This window comes from Symphodus melops, assembly GCF_947650265.1.
Source record: "Symphodus melops genome assembly, chromosome: 14".
In the NCBI taxonomy this organism is placed as follows: Eukaryota; Metazoa; Chordata; class Actinopteri; order Labriformes; family Labridae; genus Symphodus; species Symphodus melops.
Genome location: NC_136704.1, coordinates 2,186,858 through 2,208,821, shown reverse-complemented (window position 1 = coordinate 2,208,821; position 21,964 = coordinate 2,186,858). Strand labels below are relative to the sequence as shown.

The following is a 21,964-nucleotide window of genomic DNA, read 5'->3' as shown; positions in this document are numbered from 1 at the left end:
ATTTACCTGATTGACTGCCTTTTTTTTGTTCTTGTTCACCTGGAGAAAATGACTGATGACTGAAGGATGACTACAGACTTTTTAATAACACAGAATTTTAGATCTTTACATTTTAAAGAACACGCGTCACATCAGACGTGTGAAGTTATTTCCCTTTTCAACTTCACATAAAACTCAAACCCCCGTCTGGCTCCTTCCTTCATTAACACTGGGTATGCAAATGATCACCTCTGCAGCAGCATTTACATCCACATGATTAAAGTTGGACTTCATGAATGATACATATCTTATTGAGCTGAATGAAAGGGTGAGAGAGGTTTGTGTTAAAGAAGATGAAAAGGAGACACGGAGGACTGGGGGAAAAAAATCACTTTTCTTTATTGGAAAGCATCAGAGAGCACGTACCCGTCACAATAAAGAATGCAAAGTAGATCACATAATGAAGTCAGATCTGCTGCAGGGAAGCGAAAGCCTGTTTGAATCTGACACACAATAATTTCACATATCAATCCAGGATCATATTTCCTCAGAGTTGTATTGAAAGGTGGGCTGTGGATCGGACCTGCAGAGCGAGAGATTGAGCTCTGAATGAAACACGAGTCAAATCTGCTCTGAGCAGGGGACACAATTAGTTCTTTAACAAGGCTTTGGGGAAGTTACCAGCTGGATAAGGCTAATGCACCTTCTTTTAAATGCACAGGTAAGGCATTTCAATCACATTTGTTAAGCACGTTTCTATACATCTATCCTGACTCTATAGTCGGGAGAAGCAGCAGCGTGAAGTGAAGCCAACTTTTCAGGGAACTTATGCACGTCTAGTTTATACACTGAGCAGACGAGATGCTTGGAAGGATCCTTGACAGTACTGACATGAAGTTAGAGTATGACTTCTTCTCAAGATATTGCACAAGAGTAACAGGAAGAAAAAAATAACGTCCCTGGATTCAGACGAGGACTTAAGTTAGAACTCTTTATGTTGTTCACAGTAAATGAAATCAGAAACGAGGCTTCACTGACAAACATGGAGGATCTGGGTTATTGCTTCCGTGTTTGGATAAAAAGCGACTTTCACACGAACAGAAAAAAAGCGACATTTACAGCAAGAGGTGCAAACAAGGCTGAAAGTGTGTTCAGACCAAAAGTGATAAAACTGCAGGAACAGAAGGAGATGTGCGACTCGGATGAGAATCCTGCACGTCGACACGTCATGTGACGAGGCGGCTTTTCTGCAAAGACATTCTGCTGCTGTTGCATCAGCTCAGACCGGACGTATTTTAAAGTCCTTTTCTTTTTTGTCTTGCAGAAACCTCCCGACCAATCACAAAGTCAGACTTTAAAAAACAAACAAAAACGTGCTAACAGGTCATCAGACTGGGACCTTGTTGGCTTTAAATCGCTGGAAGCAGCAGGCGAGTTGGGGAGGAGGGAGACTTCAGGGACACACTGAACATTTATTTCTCTTTCGGTCTGAAAACAGTTTCAACCTCAAAGAGTAAACACGGGGACATCTTACTGAGCGGCTGTTTGTGAAGCACAAAGAAAGGAGCAGTAAGAAGTTCACTTTGGGATGACAGGAGGAGGAGTCTCCACCAACAGCAGGTCTTATGGCTAAAAGCATTTCCACTCTGATCCTGTTGAACATATTCACAGAGCGACTCCTCTTCCTGTTATTGCTATGCTCTCCACACTTTAGGACTGAAAATGAAATCCTACTGTAAACATGGGACAAGGCAGAGTAACAGCACGGTACGTTTGAAGCGACAACATCAATGTTGAAATATTGAGGCTGGATGTGAGGTCCCAGCTGAGGAACGGCCGGCTCCTCCTGCAGGCCTCGGTATGATATGTTTGATGACGTGAATAGATGAATGAAACAACAAAAACATTTCACACAACATCGTTATCTCCACCCAAAAAGATGGAGGAGTGTAAGACACTTAATCCAGGAACTAGAACGACCTGCAGGCCCCTTCATCAGGCGAGGACATAATATATACATCACTTCAGTAGAACATGGTCTACAAGCTGTGCAGGCCGTGTGACTCTATGTTTATAACTCTACATGAACATGTATGGACATGCAACCACTCAGCAGTAACGTAACAACAGTGACGCCAGCAGCCACTGTGGACTCAGAGAATATATACTTTACACTTCAAGGAGGAAAAAAAAAACAGGGATCAGCGTGGCCATGTCACGATTCACAAGTCATGCTAAATAATTTAAGGGTTAGCTGGCAGGAGAGGAGCTCTGTGGCCTCGCACGCACGCACACGCGACAAAAGGCTGGAAGCAGGTCAGTCACTTAAAGGCTGGATGTCTGTTTCTGACTAAAAGGTCAAACGCTTCGCTGTTGACAACCAATCAAAGTGCGTCCACTGAGAGTTGTTTGTGTCACTGACCAGCTCAGATCGTCATCTTCTGACCACACTATAGAAATGATGTGCACAGAGAGAGAGAGAGAGAGAGAGAGAGAGAGAGAGAGAGAGAGAGAGAGAGAGACAGAGAGACAGAGAGAGACAGAGAGACAGAGAGAGAGAGAGAGAGAGAGAGAGAGAGAGACAGAGAGAGAGAGAGAGAGAGAGAGAGAGAGAGAGATGACAAACAGGTGTGGACGTCGCTCTCCTCACACAGGAGCTGCTGCATTCATCAGTCAGCTCCTTTGTGTTGTTGAGCAGATCTTCAGACAGCAGCAGTGATAAACAGTGAGAGCAGCAGCCTCCTTTAATCTGCGAGGTAAAATGAGAGTTTGGTGCCTATTAAGAACATAACGGACGTTTCTGTCTCTCTGCGGTCTGTGGGGACAAAAACAGTGATTTGACTTTCCACCATCAGCTGCACTGAAGGTGAAGATTTTAAACAGGAAGCTCTGAACGAACATCACAGTGTCAGCAGTAAACCTGCTTCACTCTTAGAGCTTCAACGAGTGTTTTCCTGCAGAGTTTGGAGGGAATGAGGAAGAAGACTGTGAGACAGGAGCTGCTGCTCGACGGCTCAGTCAGGCAGGTTGTTAATGTCATCGTGCAGATTTAAAGAAGAGCAGACACAAACACTCCCTGAGTGATCTCAGCAGGAGAGCAGCCTCACCACTGTTTCTGCAACAACCGGAGCCTGTCAGGGACAAAAACAACAACGCAGAGAGGACGCACTTTGATTGAACATGGATCATGTTGCAGCCATGGCGGCAGGCCGAAGTAATCAATCTGTGAGTACACGATCGTCCGTTAGAGCCAAAATATGATCACGCTTAAAAAACAAATCACACCTTCTAACCTGACATCAAAGAAAAACATCGCACGTGCGTGCCAGGCCACAGATTACAGAGGGTCTCCTGTGTGTGTGTGTGTGTGTGTGTGTGACATCACTTCTCCTGCAGCAGAGCAGGGATGTTGATGTTCCAGCCGATGGCCTGTCGGTCGAAGCCGCAGGTGAAAAGGTTGCAGGACTGGTTCTCCTCGTTCCACGCTGTGCAGCACACCATGCGCCTGTGACCCTGCACACACACACACACACACACACACACACACACACACACACACACACAGGTTTAAAATGTTAGCTTTCACAGGGCCAAGCGGTAAGGTCCCCCTCATATAAGGAGGCTGTAGCCCTCCAAGCAGGCAGCTGGGTTCAAGTCCTTTCCTGCATGTCACCCCCCTCCTCCTCTTTTCCTGGTTTCCGGCTCTAAACCCTCGAACCCGGGACTGTTTCTAAGAAGAGGTAGCAGCCAACAGAGAGAACTGTCTCAGGTTTTGTAGAAGGAGATGAGACCATATTTGGAGGAGAGGTTGGAGCTGCAGAGAAGCGAGGGATGCGTCACGTCATGTGACACGGTCTGGATTGGGACGCTACTTTTAGTGAAAAATCACAATTATGAAACAAAATGCAATAAAAAAAAAAAAAGTGAAAAACAGGAAGATGCGTTTGCTTCTGTCCTCACCATTCTGTTGCTGCGTGGAAGTCTGGCCAGCCTCACTCCGCTCATGTCAAACAGCCGGACTTGTCGATTGTCGTGCGGCAGAGCGATGATCCTTTGGTTCGCTGAGACGCTAATCCTGAAAGATCAGAGATTCAAGAAACTAATTTGAACTCTTCAGCATGAGATTTATACGAGAAGGGCCAAATGTTTTCAGGAATATCTTCCTGTCCTCTTGGCTGCACTTTCCACCTTTCTATTCTATGAGTCTGCAGAGAATCAAAGGTGTCCTCCCTCCTCTCACCTACCTGTTCACAGCCGAGTCAGTGCGGATGGTTGCTATGGGCGACCTCATGTTCTTCAGATCCCACACCTTCACCGTGCGGTCGTCGCTCCCTGAGACCACGTTGTCCCCGACCGTGAACACCGCAGACGTCACCGTGCTGAAAAACAACAACAACAACAGACAAACAGAGAGGAGTGGTCACACAAAGAGAACGAGTCCTGTTCCTCCGAGTGTGAAAACTGAAGAGCGTCTGGGGAATGAAAACGTGTTCACAGAAACTGTCGTCATTCACACACCTAAAAAACCACACACACACACTTGCACACACTTGTGTGTGTCGGTCTGTGTGTGCGTTGTAACTTCTTCATCCTGGAGAGGAAACTTCAGGTGCGATCCTTCATTAAAATGTGACTTCCTGTTTAAAAACATGTGGAGGTGTCAGCTCTCACAGAGAGGAGCTGAGGTGTGACACAGGTATCAGAAACACCTTGATCTGTTAAAAGAAGGATTCAAACAGAGTTTGAGGTGACGTGAAAGACAAGTTTCACTTTTCTCTTCAGAAGTTTACAGTCGGCTTCATGGACTCTCTTTGACTGCATCATCCGCCATGTTGCTCACATGAGGAGCACGCAGCCTCCTCCTCTTCCTCCCTCATCTTTATCCAACCAGGCGTGCTGCACCGAGGTCAGGACTCTCCGTTCATTTAATGCAGGGTTATCTTCTTCCTCCATTTTGTTCATGCTCATTCATGGAGGAAAAGTTGGAGAAAAAAAAGCTCTGATTATAGATTGAGATTAGCTTCACATGATCAGGCAGCATCCAGAGTTCCCCTCCAATCTTTGCTTCATAAAACTGGCTTCCCTCTTAATTCAAACTGACGTGGCATTAAGGGCTCATTACGGGCCGACACTGTGCCCCATTAGAGCGGCCGAGGCTGCAGGACGCCGCCGCCGCATCGTTACAGGAACCCTCTGACACTGCGGGGAACCACCCACCTGGGAACACGGAGGGTGGGAGGCCTAATCAGAAGAGGTAATTCATTAAAAGCTTGATTAAGGTTAAAAGGCTTTGAAGACTTGGTGCTGGGGGGAGGGAGGGACTCTGCATGGAGTCTGACAGCCAAGGTCAAGACTCCTTACACTCAGAGACCTGGAGAGTTAAAAAGGAAGAGAGAGAGGAACTGCCAATTTCCACATAGTCTGTGTGCGCAGGAAGAACTACAAGATCACAGGAAGAACTACAAGATCACAGGAAGAACTACAAGATCACAGGAAGAACTACAAGATCACAGAGAACTACAAGATCACAGGAAGAACTACAAGATCACAGGAAGAACTGCAAGATCACATAAGAACTACAAGATCACATAAGAACTACAAGATCACAGGAAGAACTACAAGATCACAGAGAACTAGGAAGATCACAGGAAGAACTACAAGATCACAGGAAGAACTACAAGATCACAGGAAGAACTACAAGATCACAGGAAGAACTACACGATCACAGAGAACTACAAGATCACAAGAGACCTACAAGATCACAGAGAACTACAAGATCACAGGAAGAACTACAAGATCACAAGAGAACTACAAGATCACATGAAGAACTACAAGATCACATAAGAACTACAAGATCACAGGAAGAACTACAAGATCACAGAGAACTAGGAAGATCACAGGAAGAACTACAAGATCACAGGAAGAACTACAAGATCACAGGAAGAACTACAAGATCACAGGAAGAACTACACGATCACAGAGAACTACAAGATCACAAGAGAACTACAAGATCACAGAGAACTACAAGATCACAGGAAGAACTACAAGATCACAAGAGAACTACAAGATCACATGAAGAACTACAAGATCACAGGAAGAACTACAAGATCACAGAGTACTACAAGATCACAGGAAGAACTACAAGATCAAAGAGAACTACAAGATCACAGGAAGAACTACAAGATCACAGGAAGAACTACAAGATCACAGAGAACTACAAGATCACAGAGAACTACTCCTTGTTGACCTTTGACCTGTTTTATAGTTAACAGAGATGCAGCATATCATCAGGATATGTTGTCTATTCATCTCACGGCTGAATTACTGAAAGTGTTGCACAATTCCTTTAAACAAGTTCACTGTTAAAATAACAACAGTTGTGCAGTCGTCTGTGTGCACACACACACACGCTCACACACGCACACACACGTGTGCACTTCTCTCTGCCACTATCAATGTGTGTGAAAGCGTCGGCTGGCAGCAGAGACAAGCGGGACATGGCGTTGCGTTTGTATGGCGGGTTCTCTGTCACTTCTCGTTCGTTCTGGGCCGTTTCGTTAGCTCATGTTCGCTCGTCGTCTTTCTGTAATTACGCCGCGATGGTGGTGTGAAAGAGTGTGTGTGTGTGTGATCTGCACTTTTAGCCGCCGAGGTTTCGCTGTCAGAGAGCGTTAGCTGTAATTACCGGTGAAGTCGGTGGAAACGAGAGGCCGGCTCCCCTCCAGCTCTCAACCTCTGCTGCCTATTAAACCGTTCACACTCTGCTCTTCTGTTTCTGCAGGAGGGACGACCACGCTCATGAGACCTCGTTAGGAAGTACTGGAGGGTCCGCAAAACGAGCCGGAGAAACGGCAACGTGTTGTCAAGAAATCTGTCCATCAGGATCATCACCATACCAGACGTCCACACCTCAATCATAACTGATGAACATATAAGCATGCTAATATGCAGTTAGTCAATGACATAGACTGTAAATATTACTGTTCCTGCAGGGGGCGCTGGAGTCTCATCAGCAGCAGCCGCCATGTTGGAAATGCTGTCTCAGGCTAACTTTGAGTCAAGCTAACGACAGGCTGAGAGCTGGAGCTGAGGCGGGTTTTAAACCTCCTGACAAAGTCGTGTGTTTGTGACTTCCTGTGTTCCTGCAGAGAGCCTCTAGTGGACACTCGACGAACTGCAGGACTTTGCACTTCTGCATCGGCAACCTTATTTCAAGGTGTGCTCAAAACCTTTATTCCAAAAGCTATTCGTTGTTGAGGAGGCGCAGCTTTTCAACCTACAACCTTCAAGCTTGAGCGGGGGCGCCACCGGGACCTCCGGGCGCCATGAGGAGATACCACACTGGGAAACAGTTCACCTTTCACCCGGGACCCCTGAGCTCAAACGGCGAGTGTGTGTACGTTTTCCACTTTGAAGAATACCTCACTCTTCAGACCGTCTACGGCCTTTTGGGAAGAGAAGAAGAAAGGAGGCGAGGTGAAACAAAAAGGAGGCGGGCCGCTGTAACGAGAGACGCTGCAGCTTAATCTCATTACACCCCATTGTCTATGGAGAGAATTACAGCGGGATCTGCAGGAATTATACATGTTGGGGTCGTACATAATGAGCTCTATGTAATCCCCACACTCAGAATAAAAGGCTTCCAGCCAGCACACACACACGTGTGGGACACAGAAACGCACACACATTTCTTATTGCTCTTTTTTTTTCTTTTTTTTTTTTTTTTTTAAGGAGTGCTGCCACTGAAAGCCACCGACGAGCCCAACTGTCATTATTTCAAAATGAGCGGCTGCAATTGAGTGTTAACAGCGAGCGAAGTGCCAAATTACACAGAGTGAAGGATTAACGGACAGAATTATGAAGAGGAGAGAGAGGGAGCGAGCGAGCGAGAGAGAGAGAGAGAGAAGCAAGGTGTCAAAGTGAAGAGAAGTGCTAAAATAAAAGTGTACAGGAGAGCGTGACAGAGCAGAGGTGTGACAGCACCACCCTGTGGACAAAACAAGGACTGCAGGAACAATGGAGGAGGTTACATCCAGGACCACGAAAGGACAGTCAGGTCCGGATTAGAGCGAGCAGGGAAAAGTCCTGAAGAGTCCTGGACCTGGTCTACCTTCAGGGGAGGCGTTACAGATCCAGCAGCTATAAAGTTAGAAGGAGGACATACTGGCTGCTGAGAAGCTTCAACACAGCATGTTTCCTTCATGATCACAGAGGAAGGGAGCAGCTCTCTGATTGGCTGATTGATCACAGAGGAGGAGAGCAGCTCTCTGATTGGCTGATTGATCACACAGGAAGAGAGCAGCTCTCTGATTGGTCCTTTTAAAACGTCAGGAGTGTAAAATATGTGACACTTACTCGGTGTGTCCCTGGAAGACGTTGACAGAGTGGATGGACGGGTCCCTGAAGTCCCACAGTCTGAAGGTGGTGTCTCTGGAGGAGGTGACCACCAGGCGCTGGGTGGGGTGAGTGCAGCAGTGCGTCAGCTCCTGGTCATGACCTGCCAACGCACACGCCATTCAAAAAATGTCAATGTTTGTTTTGATGAAGTCTCTGCAGCCCTCATGTATCGTCACCTCTGGGAACATACCAGTGAGTGCATGGACCAGTTCAGACGTCTCCACCTCGTACAGGTTTGCAGCTCGATCCCAGGACGCCGTCACCACCTGGCGCCCTCCCACCAACCAATCAGCTGCGATCACGACGCCCTGGTGGCTCTTCAGGGTTGCTGTGGCGACTCGGACGGTGGGGACCTCAAAGGGCCCCTCTCCGTCCACCTCCCCTTCCTCTCTGTCAGAGGAGTCCTGGTCTTCATCACAAGGAGCCTGCAGGAGCACCAAACACAGCAACGTGTCAACGTGTGTGTGTACTTCTCTGGGACGTTGCAGTCGGTGGAAACACTGCAGATGGTTACTCACACTGACATCTGGCGGCGGCTGCGGGGCAGGAAGCTGCACCATGTAGCGCCAGATGTGAGCCGTCTGGTCCCCGGAGGCTTCAGAGAAAAACATTGAACAAAACACACACAAGCGTCAGATCTGCAGAAAATCAGCAGGCGGAGACGATCGAAGCGTCAAACTCAAACGTGAGCTCTCACCTGTGAGGGCCATCTGCTCCGTGGGGTGAAACTTGATGGAGTTGACTGTTGGCGAAGGATGAAAAACATCCGTTTGTTACACGACATGTAAAGTCACCTGCTGCGTTGATATTTTGTCTGTGAGGGAGTTTAACTGTCACCTGATCCTTGATGTCCAGCGTACCTCAGCAGACATTTCCCCGTCTCTATACTCCACAGCAGCGCAGAGTGATCTGAGAAAAGGCGACAACATGACTCAATATAACCTGAAAATCAAAGATGGCGTCTCCCACGATGACTTGGGTTCGTCCTGCCAGCGGCCTACATGGAGTCATGTGAAAACGTCGTACCTGCGGAGGCCGTGCCGAGGACCACCGGCTGAGTCCGGGTGACGCTGAGGTCCCAGATCCCGTCGCGGTGACCCACGTACTCCTTGAGCAGCTGACACAGAGCGCGGGAGCCGGCGGTGGCTTTAAAGCTGGACACGATCTGAGCGGAGAGGAGGAGAGAAATGCTTTCATGGAGGGACATGCATCTGGAGATTTTACTCCCGAACACGGTGCTGCTCAACTCAGAGGCCAGGTGAGATTAAAGAACCGTCAGAGATTATTCTAAGGCCTAAATAAAAGCATGTTTAGAGCTTAGCTAACAAGCACTCAGGATCCTGACAGGCTATTAGCTTAGCGCTAAGAAGACGCAGGAAGGACCACGCTGAGGAACGAGTGAGCGATGGATCCAGCATCTTAAACATGAGACTGTTGTTTTGATGTTCATGGATACTTTAGTGCAGCTTTAGTTTCTTAACAAACGTTTAGGCCTCTTTAGCGTTTCATATAAAAAGGTGCAGAAGAGGCGAGAACAAGGCGGGAGACCCCAGAGTCCCCTGCTGGATCTGATCCGAGGATGATTCTGCAGGGGCGCACACGTCGACAGCTTCAAGTTTCAACAAGCTGACTGTGTGTCACCGCACGTTTTAAACAAACTCTCTGCCGTGACCATGACTCGAGTGGTGCACATCTATAAATATCTGGAGCTCAGTTACACACGTCAGGCCTCCAGATGAGCCAATACGAGGCTGAGCTGTAGTTTCAGTTTGTCACATAGAGATCATAAGCTGCACCGTGCGTGCTGCTGCAGGCTGACAGATGACCACAGCGGTGAGATCACATCATCAGCTACGAGACGCAGCGGCAGAAGAAGCAGCTGTGTTAATGAAACGCTCTCATTCCGTCTGCTCACATTCATGTTACAGGACGAACACGACGAGCAGCAGGAAGCGCAGGCCCGTCCTGTCAGGGTCAGCTGAGATCACGCTCTGGAGTTAGTGCACGTCATTAGTGTCGGCTCATGTTTCCCAGACAGCTGATGGTTAACATGTCTGACCTTGACCCTCTTTGCTTTAGAACCTGCAGACTACAGAAGTCCTTCCAGGAGGACTGACCCTGAAATCCTCCTGATCTGGATGTTCACATGTGCACCTCACAGCGGGAGACGGTGGTGGCGTGCAGACAGTCTGTAGAGGTGGCGTGCAGACAGTCTGTAGAGACGGTAGAGGTGGCGTGCAGACAGGCTGTAGAGACGGTAGAGGTGGCGTGCAGACAGTCTGTAGAGGTGGCGTGCAGACAGTCTGTAGAGGTGGCGTGCAGACAGTCTGTAGAGGTGGCGTGCAGAAAGTATGTAGAGGTGGCGTGCAGACAGTCTGTAAAGATGGCGTGCAGACAGTCTGTAGAGGTGGCGTGCAGACAGTCTGTAGAGACGGTAGAGGTGGCGTGCAGACAGTCTGTAGAGATGGCGTGCAGACAGTCTGTAGAGACGGTAGAGGTGGCGTGCAGACAGTCTGTAGAGACGGTAGAGATGGCGTGCAGACAGTCTGTAGAGACGGCCTGCAGACAGTCTGTAGAGATGGCGTGCAGACAGTCTGTAGAGATGGCGTGCAGACAGTCTGTAGAGATGGCGTGCAGACAGTCTGTAGAGATGGCGTGCAGACAGTCTGTAGAGATGGCGTGCAGACAGTCTGTAGAGATGGCGTGCAGACAGTCTGTAGAGATGGCGTGCAGACAGTCTGTAGAGATGGCGTGCAGACAGTCTGTAGAGATGGCGTGCAGACAGTCTGTAGAGATGGCGTGCAGACAGTCTGTAGAGATGGCGTGCAGACAGTCTGTAGAGATGGCGTGCAGACAGTCTGTAGAGATGGCGTGCAGACAGTCTGTAGAGATGGCGTGCAGACAGTCTGTAGAGATGGCGTGCAGGCTGGAGGAGAAACATCCGGCTGGTTGTGTTGGAGTCTCGTTCACGTGTAAACAGTCTGATGCACGAGATTTAGATTTAAAGTTAGAAAAATGTTTTAGAGTTCGTCACGTCAGGTGGAGTTCAATAATCTGTGCTCAGACTTCAGGGGTTACCATGGTGACGCCTGTTTCTACCAATAACATATTTATGCTCCTTTTGTTAATCAAGACCCCAAATTATGTCAAACAAAAATCTCCAACATGTCAAACACGACGTGAAGGGATCTTAACCTCCATAAACTTCGGAGGCGTTTGGCTTCGATCAATATTTAGGATGCAGAGCAGACGAGGAGTCAAGGTCAGACTTTCAAGGTTAACGACCTCCCATGATGCTTCAGCCACAAACATTCAGGACGTTACCCATGAATCTCCTCCCCACAACTCCCATGAGGCCACGCTGAAGTTGCGAGGTCCGCCTATCTTTCCGTGGAGCGCGTACGAACGCTACGTCGACAGGAAGAGAGTGAGAAGAGCTCGGACAGAACACAACAAACATCCAGGGAGGAGAGGAGCGGGAGAGCGGGATGGACCTACCTTGCTGGTGGAGGCTTTGTAGGTGGTCTTCAGTTTCTGCGACAGCTGACTGGTGCTGTGGCTCGCTGCGTGACAGACACACAAAGAACAGGGTTTGAAATTCACCTCCCAGTAACAAACTGGTTTCACTGCTGCACTAATGGCCCCATTAAAGTGTCAACTCCTCTGAACTGCAGCTCCACGACACAAAGCCCCCGGGTGGGTTTTCCCCCTTATAACCTGTCACTTCTGTCTGCTGGTGACTGTAGAAAACCAGTGCAGAGGAGTAAACGCTGCGTCGACAGCTGGGGGGGGGGGGGGGAGGAGGGGGGAGGAGGGGGGGTGTAATTAACGTCCGGACGGTTGTTGAATAAAACAAGATTAACAGTTCAAAAGAGTTGAGAAGTATCGCTCTCTCTGGACGCGTGGCGTCGACATTCAGACTGAAGGCGAAGCAGCGGAGGGCCGATGTGACGGAGGGTTTATTAAAGATCAGATTTGTGTCGTTAGATCCTGATGTGATGCACAAAGAGTCGCGACACTAAACGTTTATACGCCGTGATACTTCCTTCCGTTTTGTCTTGGTGGAGTTTGAGCTCTACACTCCCGGCGGTTCAGCTCTCAGGCTGCAGGGAACAGCTGTGAAGACTCAACAAGCTTCACTTCCCAAACACGAAACCAGCGTTTGTTTTAAAAGCAGGACTTTGAGCTGGCGAGGGAGGAAACGTGTGTCGCTCTCTTTTCCCTGCACAGCGTGCAATCAGCTGTGAATACACAATGTTTTTATCTCAGCGGCTTCTGCACACACGATATCGACAGCGCATGTAGCGCCTCTTTATTCTGGTACGTTGGACGTTCAACCCGACGCTTCACCAGGCGCTGCGACAGCAACATGAAAACATCCATCGCTGGGAGTGCTGCTCAACTCAACTCAACTCAACTTTATTTATAAAGTGCTTTTAAACAGCCATGGCTGTGACAAAGTGCTGTACATACATGAGCACAAACATAAAACATAAGTAAAACACTAACAGGGTTAACACAATAAAAACAATAAAAACAATAAAGCACTAAAACAAGAACAGAGTCTCATGCTGGGTTAAAAGCCAAAGAATAAAAATGTGTTTTAAGATGAGTTTTAAAAATGGACAGTGAGGGGGCGTGTCTTATATGGAGAGGGAGGTCGTTCCAGAGTTTGGGACCGGCAAAAGAAAAAGCCCTATCCCCTCTGAGCTTCCGCTTGCACCTCGGTACCTCCAGGAGCAGCTGGTCAGCTGACCTGAGGCACCGGGCAGGAGTGTAGGGATGGAGCAGCTCAGAGAGGTAAGGTGGGGCGAGGCCATTTAAAGATTTAAAAACAAATAAAAGAATATTTCTGCGAGTCTTTGTGCATCAGGTCTGCTGACTTTTTCTGCACTCGTTAGATTTTCAACTCGTGCAGAAACTCACTAACTAATGTTGTCTGTTCTGATCAAAACTGTTATCAACAAACCTTTAAAATACATCAAACTCCCACACACACACACACACACACACACTCACTCACACTCACACACACGACGGTGGGAGTCGGCCTACCTTTGGTTTTCAGCGCTCCCTTGGTCGGGTCTCCTCCCTCGACCGCCTGTCCATCTCCGGTCAGACGCTCGTTCAGAGAGTCGATCTCTCGGCGCACTGCGGCGTCGGCACAGAGACGTCAGTGAGCAAACAAAAAGGCAGAATACGGATCCTGACAGGTGAGGCGTTGAAACACAGCTACTCACGTTCAACGTTTTCAATGTAGAGGTTTTCAAACTCGCGCTCGATCTGTCCGAACAGGTCGAGGAGGTTGCTGCGTAAGGCGAGGGGCAGCTTGGAGTCCTGCAGAGACGGACAGACGAGAAGTTCATGAAAAGAGCTTCACTGTACGCATCATGTCATTTAAAGCTGCTTATTAAAAGGGGAAATTAAAACAGATGCCTCTTTATGACCCGGCGGATCATCATGAAGAATATTTATCATCACTGTTTATTGGGGCCATCTGGTCGGTGTCAGGCGAGGACATTTACAGCACGCTGCACAAACAGGAGCGGACAAAGACGGCGAGACGGAAGAGAAAAAGCAAAACTCGGAGAAATCCATCCAGAGAGATTTAGATCAAACTGCTAAAGAGAAAAAAAACCTGATTTAAAGTTTGCTGGCCTTCAAACCGTCTGCCATGTTTTGGATTTGGACTGCAGTACCACTTTCAAACTCCAGGTGCCAGCATTACATATCGAGCCTTTCATAGCAGCGATATGTGGGATCCTCACTATTGAATATTTACAGCCTTAATATACGGTTCTTTCTCATAACTGCCTTGACTTCCTTAATGCTGCTTGTTGCTTTAAATTCTCGTGTTCTTTCACGCTCTGCTTTTTATATTTGTGATCATGTTTTCTTCTTTCTGAGGCATCTTCAGGTTCGTGTGAAATGAAAAAGGGTTCAAACCATCAAACGATGCTGCGAGGAACAAAAGGTGAAACACAAGCTGCAGCTAGTGGTGCTAACGGAGCTACATCGAAACTTAAACTCATCACTTTTTACTCACCTCCATGCTGAGCTCCCAGACTCACCAGTAAGTGTCTGAGCTCCCAGACTCACCAGTAAGTGTCTGAGCTCCCAGACTCACCAGTAAGTGTCTGACCACCAGTCTAAGCTGCACTCTCATGCAGAGAGAGAGAGAGAAAAGCTGCAGAGGAAACAACAGGCTGTGTTTGACAGCTCGCCGGCAGAGAGCTGCCGCTAACTTCTCGAGCCACCTGAAACACGAGGAAGCCAAACACTCAACTGTCACTCTTCCTCCTGGCTCGCCTTCAAAACCAACGGTTTGTCACGCTGACGTTTACCGCCCGACCGTTCTGTCAACACGCTTTGTGAATGAGCACAGGACAGACGGCGCCGTATGGATTCAAAGCTGCTCACGTGTGGCACTGAAAGCTGCTGCGTTCTCCGGCTAATAAAGAAGGGCAGACTGTGTGTGTGTGTGTGTGTGTGTGTGTGTGTGTGTGTGTGTGTGTTTATAAAGCTGTCTGCAGGGTCGACATGTTTGGCAGAAGACAAAAAGGTCCGGTGAAAAGACTCATCAGACCTGGACAAGCAGCACATATTAAAACTTGATGAGATGACAGAACGCTGCAAGCTGAGCTCTGCTTTTAGAGGCCGATGATTCAGAGAAAGTAAAGGCCATAATCAGACACAGCAAACACTCAATACCTTCATTTAAGATACTTTCATCCATAAATTCAATTTTATATTTAATCTCCAAAGTCAGGAGATTAAAATATGATAAAACTCAGATTAACAGCTCACATTTAAAACCTACATTTGGGACTTTTGAAGACCATTTCAACCCTTTATAGACTCGTCTTTGAGTCCTGTTATCTCAAGTTTAAAATATTTCACGTACTGTAAGTTTGCCTCACAATCGTTGTTAGTGAGCGGAGGTGTTTTTAAATCAAGCTGTATATTCCTCAGTCTGCAGAGAAAACAAAAGCCCCCCCCCCCCCTTCTGATTGGCCCTCTCTCTGGAAGCCTCCAGGACGCTGCAGGGCTGCCGGGGAGGGCCGCTCTCCAGGTCCCTGACTCACGAAGAGCTTAAAGCCGTCTGGTGGATCTCTTGGGTTCATATCAGGAAACTATCTCTGGATTTATTCAACACAGGTTTTCCTTATTTAGCAGCTCTGTTAAAACCTGCTCAGTCTACTTTAGAGGTCATAAATATCTCCCTGCAGCCAACTCCCAGCTAACCAGGATGTTCCTGATCAAACATAGACGGCGTTTATCGTGGGAGCGCTCAGACAGTTTGCATCAGGAAACGCCTGCTCGCTGTCCTTCCTCTCTGCACAAACTAAATCAATTGCAGCTTCCACTTGAACAAAGAGGTGAGAAGGTTAAAACAGGTGAGTTAATCACTGACTACATGACTCCAGGGAGCTTGAATAGATGCCTTTGTTTTAACAGATACCAGTAACTTCCATGTTCACACGCAGACGTGTGGAGGAGCCCAATGGATGGATGTGGTGGTTATCATCTCCAGTTGCAGCGTGTCACACAATACATATAAACCAACAGGAGACAGAGCACCTTCAGAGAGTCGTATCAGTGCTGAGCGAGTGCAGAATCGACACATGACGCTTTTATTTCATTCCAGCCGAAATGTTCTCAGTACATCAAAAACGAGTTTCAATTCAGCCTCTGTTGAGAAGAGGTGAAAGCTTCTCGATGATGCAAACACAGTTCACTCCCAGAGCGCTGCTGTGGTGAACTCAACACTTCCTCTGAGGAGAAACCACACACACAATTAAATTGCAGCGTGGCGCCTCGGATGTCACAACACCCGGAGAAATAAAAAAAAGCAATGCAGTAAAACCGGCTGGTGCTGTCAAAGAGCAGCTCTGCTACGACAGCATGACACACGAGAGGAACTTTCTCTCCTGAGCAGGTCCAGACATTCTGCAGCTTCACCAACATGTTGGCATGCAGCCGTCTGTGTGTGTGTGTGTGTGTGTGTGTGTCTCACCTGTCCCTCCAGCATGTCTCCTCTAAGGATGCCTGGCGTCCTCTCCTCTGTGCTGTTCGTGCGCCGGATAGACAAACTGTGAGCTTTGCGCTTCTGCTTCGGATGACGGACAGCAGAAGCTGAGCCGCTGCCACTTCCTCCCTCGACAGGCATCCCTCCCACCTGTCAGGTGGCCCCGCCCCCGGCTCACCTCTCACCTGAGAAGCAGGTAAACAAACGCCAGGCTCGCTTGCTGGATTAGGTTATCACCAAATGCCTGCAGGTGGAAAAAAAGGAGGTAAAGTTCAGGTTCACAGTCTCTGTGTTTGCTTCACAGAGATCCGAGATGATTTCAAAGAGACATCTGCACACAAAAAAGAACAAAACACAAGTTTGTCTTCAGCTACACTTGTTATAACTTCTGACATCAAGGCCGCTTTCAAAGTAGATGAAGACAACAAGTTGGCTGTCAAATAAAGATGACTCTTTGTTTAGTGCAGCTGACTAAAATGTGTCTCGGCTACATTTATTTCACGTCTCTGCATCGGAACACAGCTTCACTTAAAGGATGTTTTTTCTGCAACAACCCAAAAAAAGGGGGCCGTATAATCCACAGATCCTGGAGGACAGACAGCTCGGACTGCAGGCCTTTATGCAAAACCTGGTTGCACACAAAGACATCGCCAACTGGTACAAGACACGATTATGTTGCTGTTTTCTTACATTATGGAGACAGTGATTAATGAAAAAACTGCTCCTGAATGCTCTGGATTTGATTGGACCAGAGAAGGTAGGCGGGGCTTTGAAGGCCGTTTTGGACGCCCCTGGGTTTGCCAGATATGAGAGCAGTTATCAGGTGAACAGGTGTTGCAGCGATGGAAGCGGGCAGTGGAACTGCTTCAGATAGAAGTGATTGTACCCGAGCTAAAAAGCCTCTGCATGTTTCTAATAAGCTCCAGCAGCAGAAACCTCTCTCTATAATGATTAGAGTTTATACTACAATACCCATTTTAAACACTATGGGGCAGAGTGACATAATGCTCCTTTAAGATCATTTATATACCTTAACGTTTGTCTTTTAAATGAGTAAAAATAAAGCCTGATATATACATCTTACATCCTTGAGGATCAATTTTAGATTTAATTTTGTAAATGTTTAAAATAAGGAAGCTCACTGATTTAATAAGCTAGCACAGGCTAACACCACATCGTTTTTCTTACGTTTAAAATAACTTTAAGGAGCAGCTGAAACCTTCCTCACTCGATGTGAAATGTTATCAAACTTTAAATTTAAACACGTCATCACGCTGTCGACTCATTTATGAAGGTTTATGACGCGTTTCAGTTTGACAGGTGCTAGCATTAAAGCTATATGTGGACACATCACGGAGGATGTTGATGACGTAGTTTGTGTTTGCAATATTCTTAGCCAATGGGCGGCCGCGCTGGCGTGAACGTGTCCAATGAAAAGCCGTGATCTCGGAGAGAGGAAGTGAAGGCTCGGTTGTTCGACACGGGTTCGGGTGACCGTCGTAGAGAAGCGCAGTGACCGTTTAACGGAAGTGTTTTCATCCTCCGGGGACAGACAGCTCTCTATGTGAGTAACGGAACGCTGAAGACGGAAACACGGAGCACAGTTCATACTTATGTCCGCTCGTTAGAGGCCTGGGTGGAGCGCGCGCCGCTCTGGTCTGATGGCGTGTTGACAATCCGGGTTCAGAGGAAGTCCCGGACTGGATCACACTGGAGCGGGTCTTTAAAGGCTCATTCACCGTAAATCAGGTTTAAATGATATTAGAACAACTGTAAATATGTTTGCAGGTCTGTTTTTAATTTATCAGAATTCTAAAAAAAACAAAACAAAAAAAACAAAACTGGCTGCAACACGCGTCAACTTCCGGTGAGGAATCAGAACAAGTTTAACACCTGGAAATGACCTTCAGTACACTGTGCTCTCTCTCTCTTTACAATATTAACTATTAATAAAACATATAGTTAAAGACTAATATGTACAGACTAAATAGAGATAAGAGTGCAGTGATGAAGTATGTATGAGGTAGTTATCTTTTACAGTATTTACATAGTAGAGTAAATGAATATGGACATTCACAGTGACAGTTCAGGGTTATTTCATAGAGACAGATCTGACACTGTGACTGTTTAGCATTCATCACAGTGACAGTCTGGGGGAATAATAATAATAATAATAATAATAATAACAACAGGGTTATTTCATCACATTGACAGTCTGAAGAAAAAGAAAAGTGACCCAGATTAGACCCGCTGAAAAAAAATGTTGATTGGATTTTTTAAAATCATGTCTGGTATAATGAATGTATTTTTCCATTTTGTGAGGACTTTAATCTACCAAAGGAAATAATAAATATTCTTCCATCTTATTGAGCAGTGACCTATCAACGTTCACTGCATTGTACTGCTTTAAAGCTTTAAAGGTGTCCTGTTGTGTAAAAGAACCTTTTGGACCTCATTCATGTCAGAGTTCATCCTGATCTTCTTCTTGTCCAGCAGCGTGTCTGTCGATCCTGATTGGCTGAATCCATTCCGGGTTTTCTTCCCTTCCCTCAGCTCCAGTCCCGTGATTGGTGCGGTGTGTCCGTCAGGCCATGGTGCGGGCCGTGTGGGCGGTGCTTCGAGCGGCGTGCTCTCAGGGAGCGGCTGCGCTGAAATCAAACGTACCTGCCTCCTTCAGAGCTGCAACACCGCGAGCTGTTAGCACACCTTTAAGCGCGTGCTCCAGAGCCACACACAGGTAAGACAGGCCTCCGTGAATTAACCCGGGATAATCCTCCTGACTGTAAACCGAGTGAACGCTGTCTTTCTGAGCTGTAGCAGTGGAACCAAACTTCATTGATAAAAGTCTTGAATTTGATTCGGCGTTGTGTTTATTTAACATTTTCAAATGAAACCAAAACAAATCAAAGACTGAGTTGATTGTCTTTAATTCGGCTTTAAAACTGAAGCTTTCTGATTATCCTGCTTTATTACTTTAACATGTTCTTCTCGTAAACACTGGTGGTCAGTTCAACCTGAAACAGGTGATGACTCCAGCATCTACTCCCAATTATTCTAAACTATCATTAAAACTATTTACCAAATAATGAATGAGTCATTTATCCAAAATGCTTTAATTTATGTTATTGATGCTCTTTATTAAGCTTCAATGAGCTGTGTAAGTCATCTAGATTTCTGCACATTATTTCTCCAGTAACTGACTAACAGGTGAGGTGGTCTGTTAACTGGCATTTCCACCTGTTGATTTGAACGCCTCAGTAAACAGGGTGTGCACACTAACCACTAGGCCACCGGCACCCCAAATGTTTTTGCTTTAAAATGCACAAACAACATCATCAATCATCTTCAAACCGTCTGAACTCTGCAGCTCGGATTTTCAGAGGTCAACGTTGCTGTTAATGAATAAACGGATGAATCAGGAGCTGCTTTTTAAACTCCTGTGAACATCTGGTAGCATGTGGGTTTAAATCCGACCTCATACCTTTGCTGCATGTCACCCCGACTCTCCCAGTATGTAAGTCTCCCGTCAGCTGTCCCGTCCAGTAGAGAGAAAAATGGCCCGAAAATATCTTAAAAAAAAAAAAAAATAAAACTCCCAGGAACGAACAGGGTGGAAGGAAAGCAGCATTTTGCTCTCCAAGTGTGCCGTTGTCTTGACGTGGATACTCAAAGCGACGTGTTCCCTGCCTGCTCTGAAGTCAGGTGAGACCCCTCCAGTCTGCAGTCAGGATGCCCGAGGTCACCACGGACCACCTGGACGAGAAGCAGGTGCAGCTGCTGGCCGAGATGTGCATCCTCATCGACGAGGACGACCGCAAGATCGGAGCGGACACCAAGAAGAACTGCCACCTCAACTCCAACATCGACAAGGGTACGTCTCTGACACACCTGAGTCGCGCCGAGTGCTTTTATTTTCTGATGTAAACTGAACACTTCCTGTTTGTTCAGGTATGTTGCACCGAGCGTTCAGCGTCTTCATTTTCAACAGCGAAGAGAAGCTGCTGCTTCAGCAGAGGTCTGACGCCAAAATCACCTTCCCAGGTAAGCGGTGAACCGTCTCCTCCTCGTCCCGTGTCCTCATCGCAGGTCGTATGACGTGTAAAGACTCGTCCCTCGTGTCGTCTGCTCGCAGGCTGCTTCACAAACACGTGCTGCAGCCACCCGCTGCACACGGACAGCGAGCTGGAGGAGAAGGAGGCGATCGGCGTGAGGAGAGCCGCTCAGAGGAGACTGGAAGCTGAACTGGGAATCCCCATGGCACAGGTGAGCCGTGTGTGTGCGTGTTGAAGTCCTGGCTGCTGTAATTAAAGAGGATTATTGAGGGCCGTCTGATCCCTTCCTGCCTCTCGCTCTCAGGTGACACCAGACGAGATGACGTACCTGACCAGGATCCACTACAAGGCTCAGTCAGACGGCGTGTGGGGAGAACACGAGATCGATTACATCCTCTTCATGCAGAAGGTGACGCTGTCTGATGATGCGTGTTTGGACTTGAGCGAGTGGGAGGGGTTTTAATTCCTCCTTTAACATGTTTTTGTCCCTGCAGGATGTGGAGTTGAGTCCGGACCCGAATGAGATCCAGAGTCACTGCTACGTGAGCAAGGAGGAGCTGAAGGAGATGTTGGAGAAGGCGAAGCGCGGCGAGCTGCTGATCACGCCGTGGTTCAGCCTCATCGCCGAGACCTTCCTCTTCACGTGGTGGGACAACCTGCACGACCTCAAACAGTTCATGGAGCACAACAAGATCCACCGCATGTAGACGGGTCAGGGGTCACCTCGGGCCGCGTCACGCCGAGCAGGACCACAGAGCAGAGGTCGCTCTGAGGGGACTCAAGGAGACCGACTCGTAGTCTTCAGTTCTGTAGGAAACACTCGTAGACCGCACGCTGGATTCACAGACTGAACTGAAGGGGAGACATTAAAACTTTATTTACAACTGTTTGAAGAACGAGAATATTTTTATAGAGAGACATAAAGTGCCTGAGTCCAGAGGTTTGTGTTTGGGAGTAGATCTAAAAAAAAATTATGATAAACCGTTTGAACATCAGATCCTGTCGTCATCATTTCCCTCCCAAACTAGTCAAACTCCTGGAGTCTGCTGAGAATGTAAACGCACACGTGACGTCACGGTCACTCTGTAGATCACGGTCAGTCATGTCGTGGATGTAAACTTTGTACACTTTGACACAATAAATAAGTTTGATTGTGCTCAGTGACTGGGTGAGTCTGTTTACAAAGTGATGCACACTGGAGGGGGCGGAGTCTACATGAGGTAGAAAAAAACCGACGCTCTGATGAGAATCAGTTTGTGTGAGTGCTGCGTGTAGATGAAGAACAGGAAACAGAATGCAGCAGGTTGATTAGAGCACAGACAAATAAAAGCCTTTTATTAAACTTAGTTTTAAATGTCAAATGAAATATTTTAATCAGATGTGGTTGGTCAAAAAAAAAAAAAAAAAAAAAGTTAATGGTTTGAGTCTTTGATGCATCACAAGCCTTTAACACGTCAATAAGAACCCTACTCAGAGTCAAAGACTGGAGTCCAGCACAGTCTGGTAC

General features: G+C 47.3%; 2 protein-coding genes and 1 long non-coding RNA gene across 3 annotated transcripts; 1 reads left to right on the top strand and 2 right to left on the bottom strand.

Annotated features, from left to right (window-relative positions):
- Positions 1–355: 355 nt before the first annotated feature.
- LOC306834808 lies at positions 356–1,445 on the bottom strand. The gene is made up of 2 exons (XR_013780536.1): positions 1,347–1,445; positions 356–1,307 (listed from the first exon to the last, which is right to left on the bottom strand). It is a non-coding gene; the product is annotated as an uncharacterized lncRNA (long non-coding RNA).
- A 1,896-nt stretch (positions 1,446–3,341) lies between these two features.
- On the bottom strand, positions 3,342–18,244 carry LOC306834790 (WD repeat-containing protein 37-like). The gene is made up of 14 exons (XM_079360985.1): positions 18,017–18,244; positions 16,394–16,649; positions 13,617–13,713; positions 13,432–13,527; positions 11,875–11,939; positions 9,403–9,541; positions 9,214–9,285; positions 9,074–9,118; positions 8,895–8,971; positions 8,567–8,801; positions 8,335–8,476; positions 4,224–4,358; positions 3,940–4,054; positions 3,342–3,492 (listed from the first exon to the last, which is right to left on the bottom strand). The coding sequence occupies exons 2-14, from the start codon at positions 16,544–16,546 to the stop codon at positions 3,361–3,363; spliced, it is 1,503 nt and encodes a 500-aa protein (XP_079217111.1). The 5' UTR covers positions 16,547–16,649; positions 18,017–18,244; the 3' UTR covers positions 3,342–3,360.
- On the top strand, positions 17,184–21,613 carry idi1 (isopentenyl-diphosphate delta isomerase 1). The gene is made up of 7 exons (XM_079361004.1): positions 17,184–17,969; positions 18,959–19,142; positions 20,104–20,276; positions 20,354–20,446; positions 20,538–20,668; positions 20,762–20,866; positions 20,952–21,613. Exons 2-7 carry the CDS (start codon positions 18,997–18,999, stop codon positions 21,162–21,164), a joined length of 861 nt encoding a protein of 286 aa, XP_079217130.1. The 5' UTR covers positions 17,184–17,969; positions 18,959–18,996; the 3' UTR covers positions 21,165–21,613.
- The last annotated feature ends 351 nt before the right edge of the window (positions 21,614–21,964 follow it).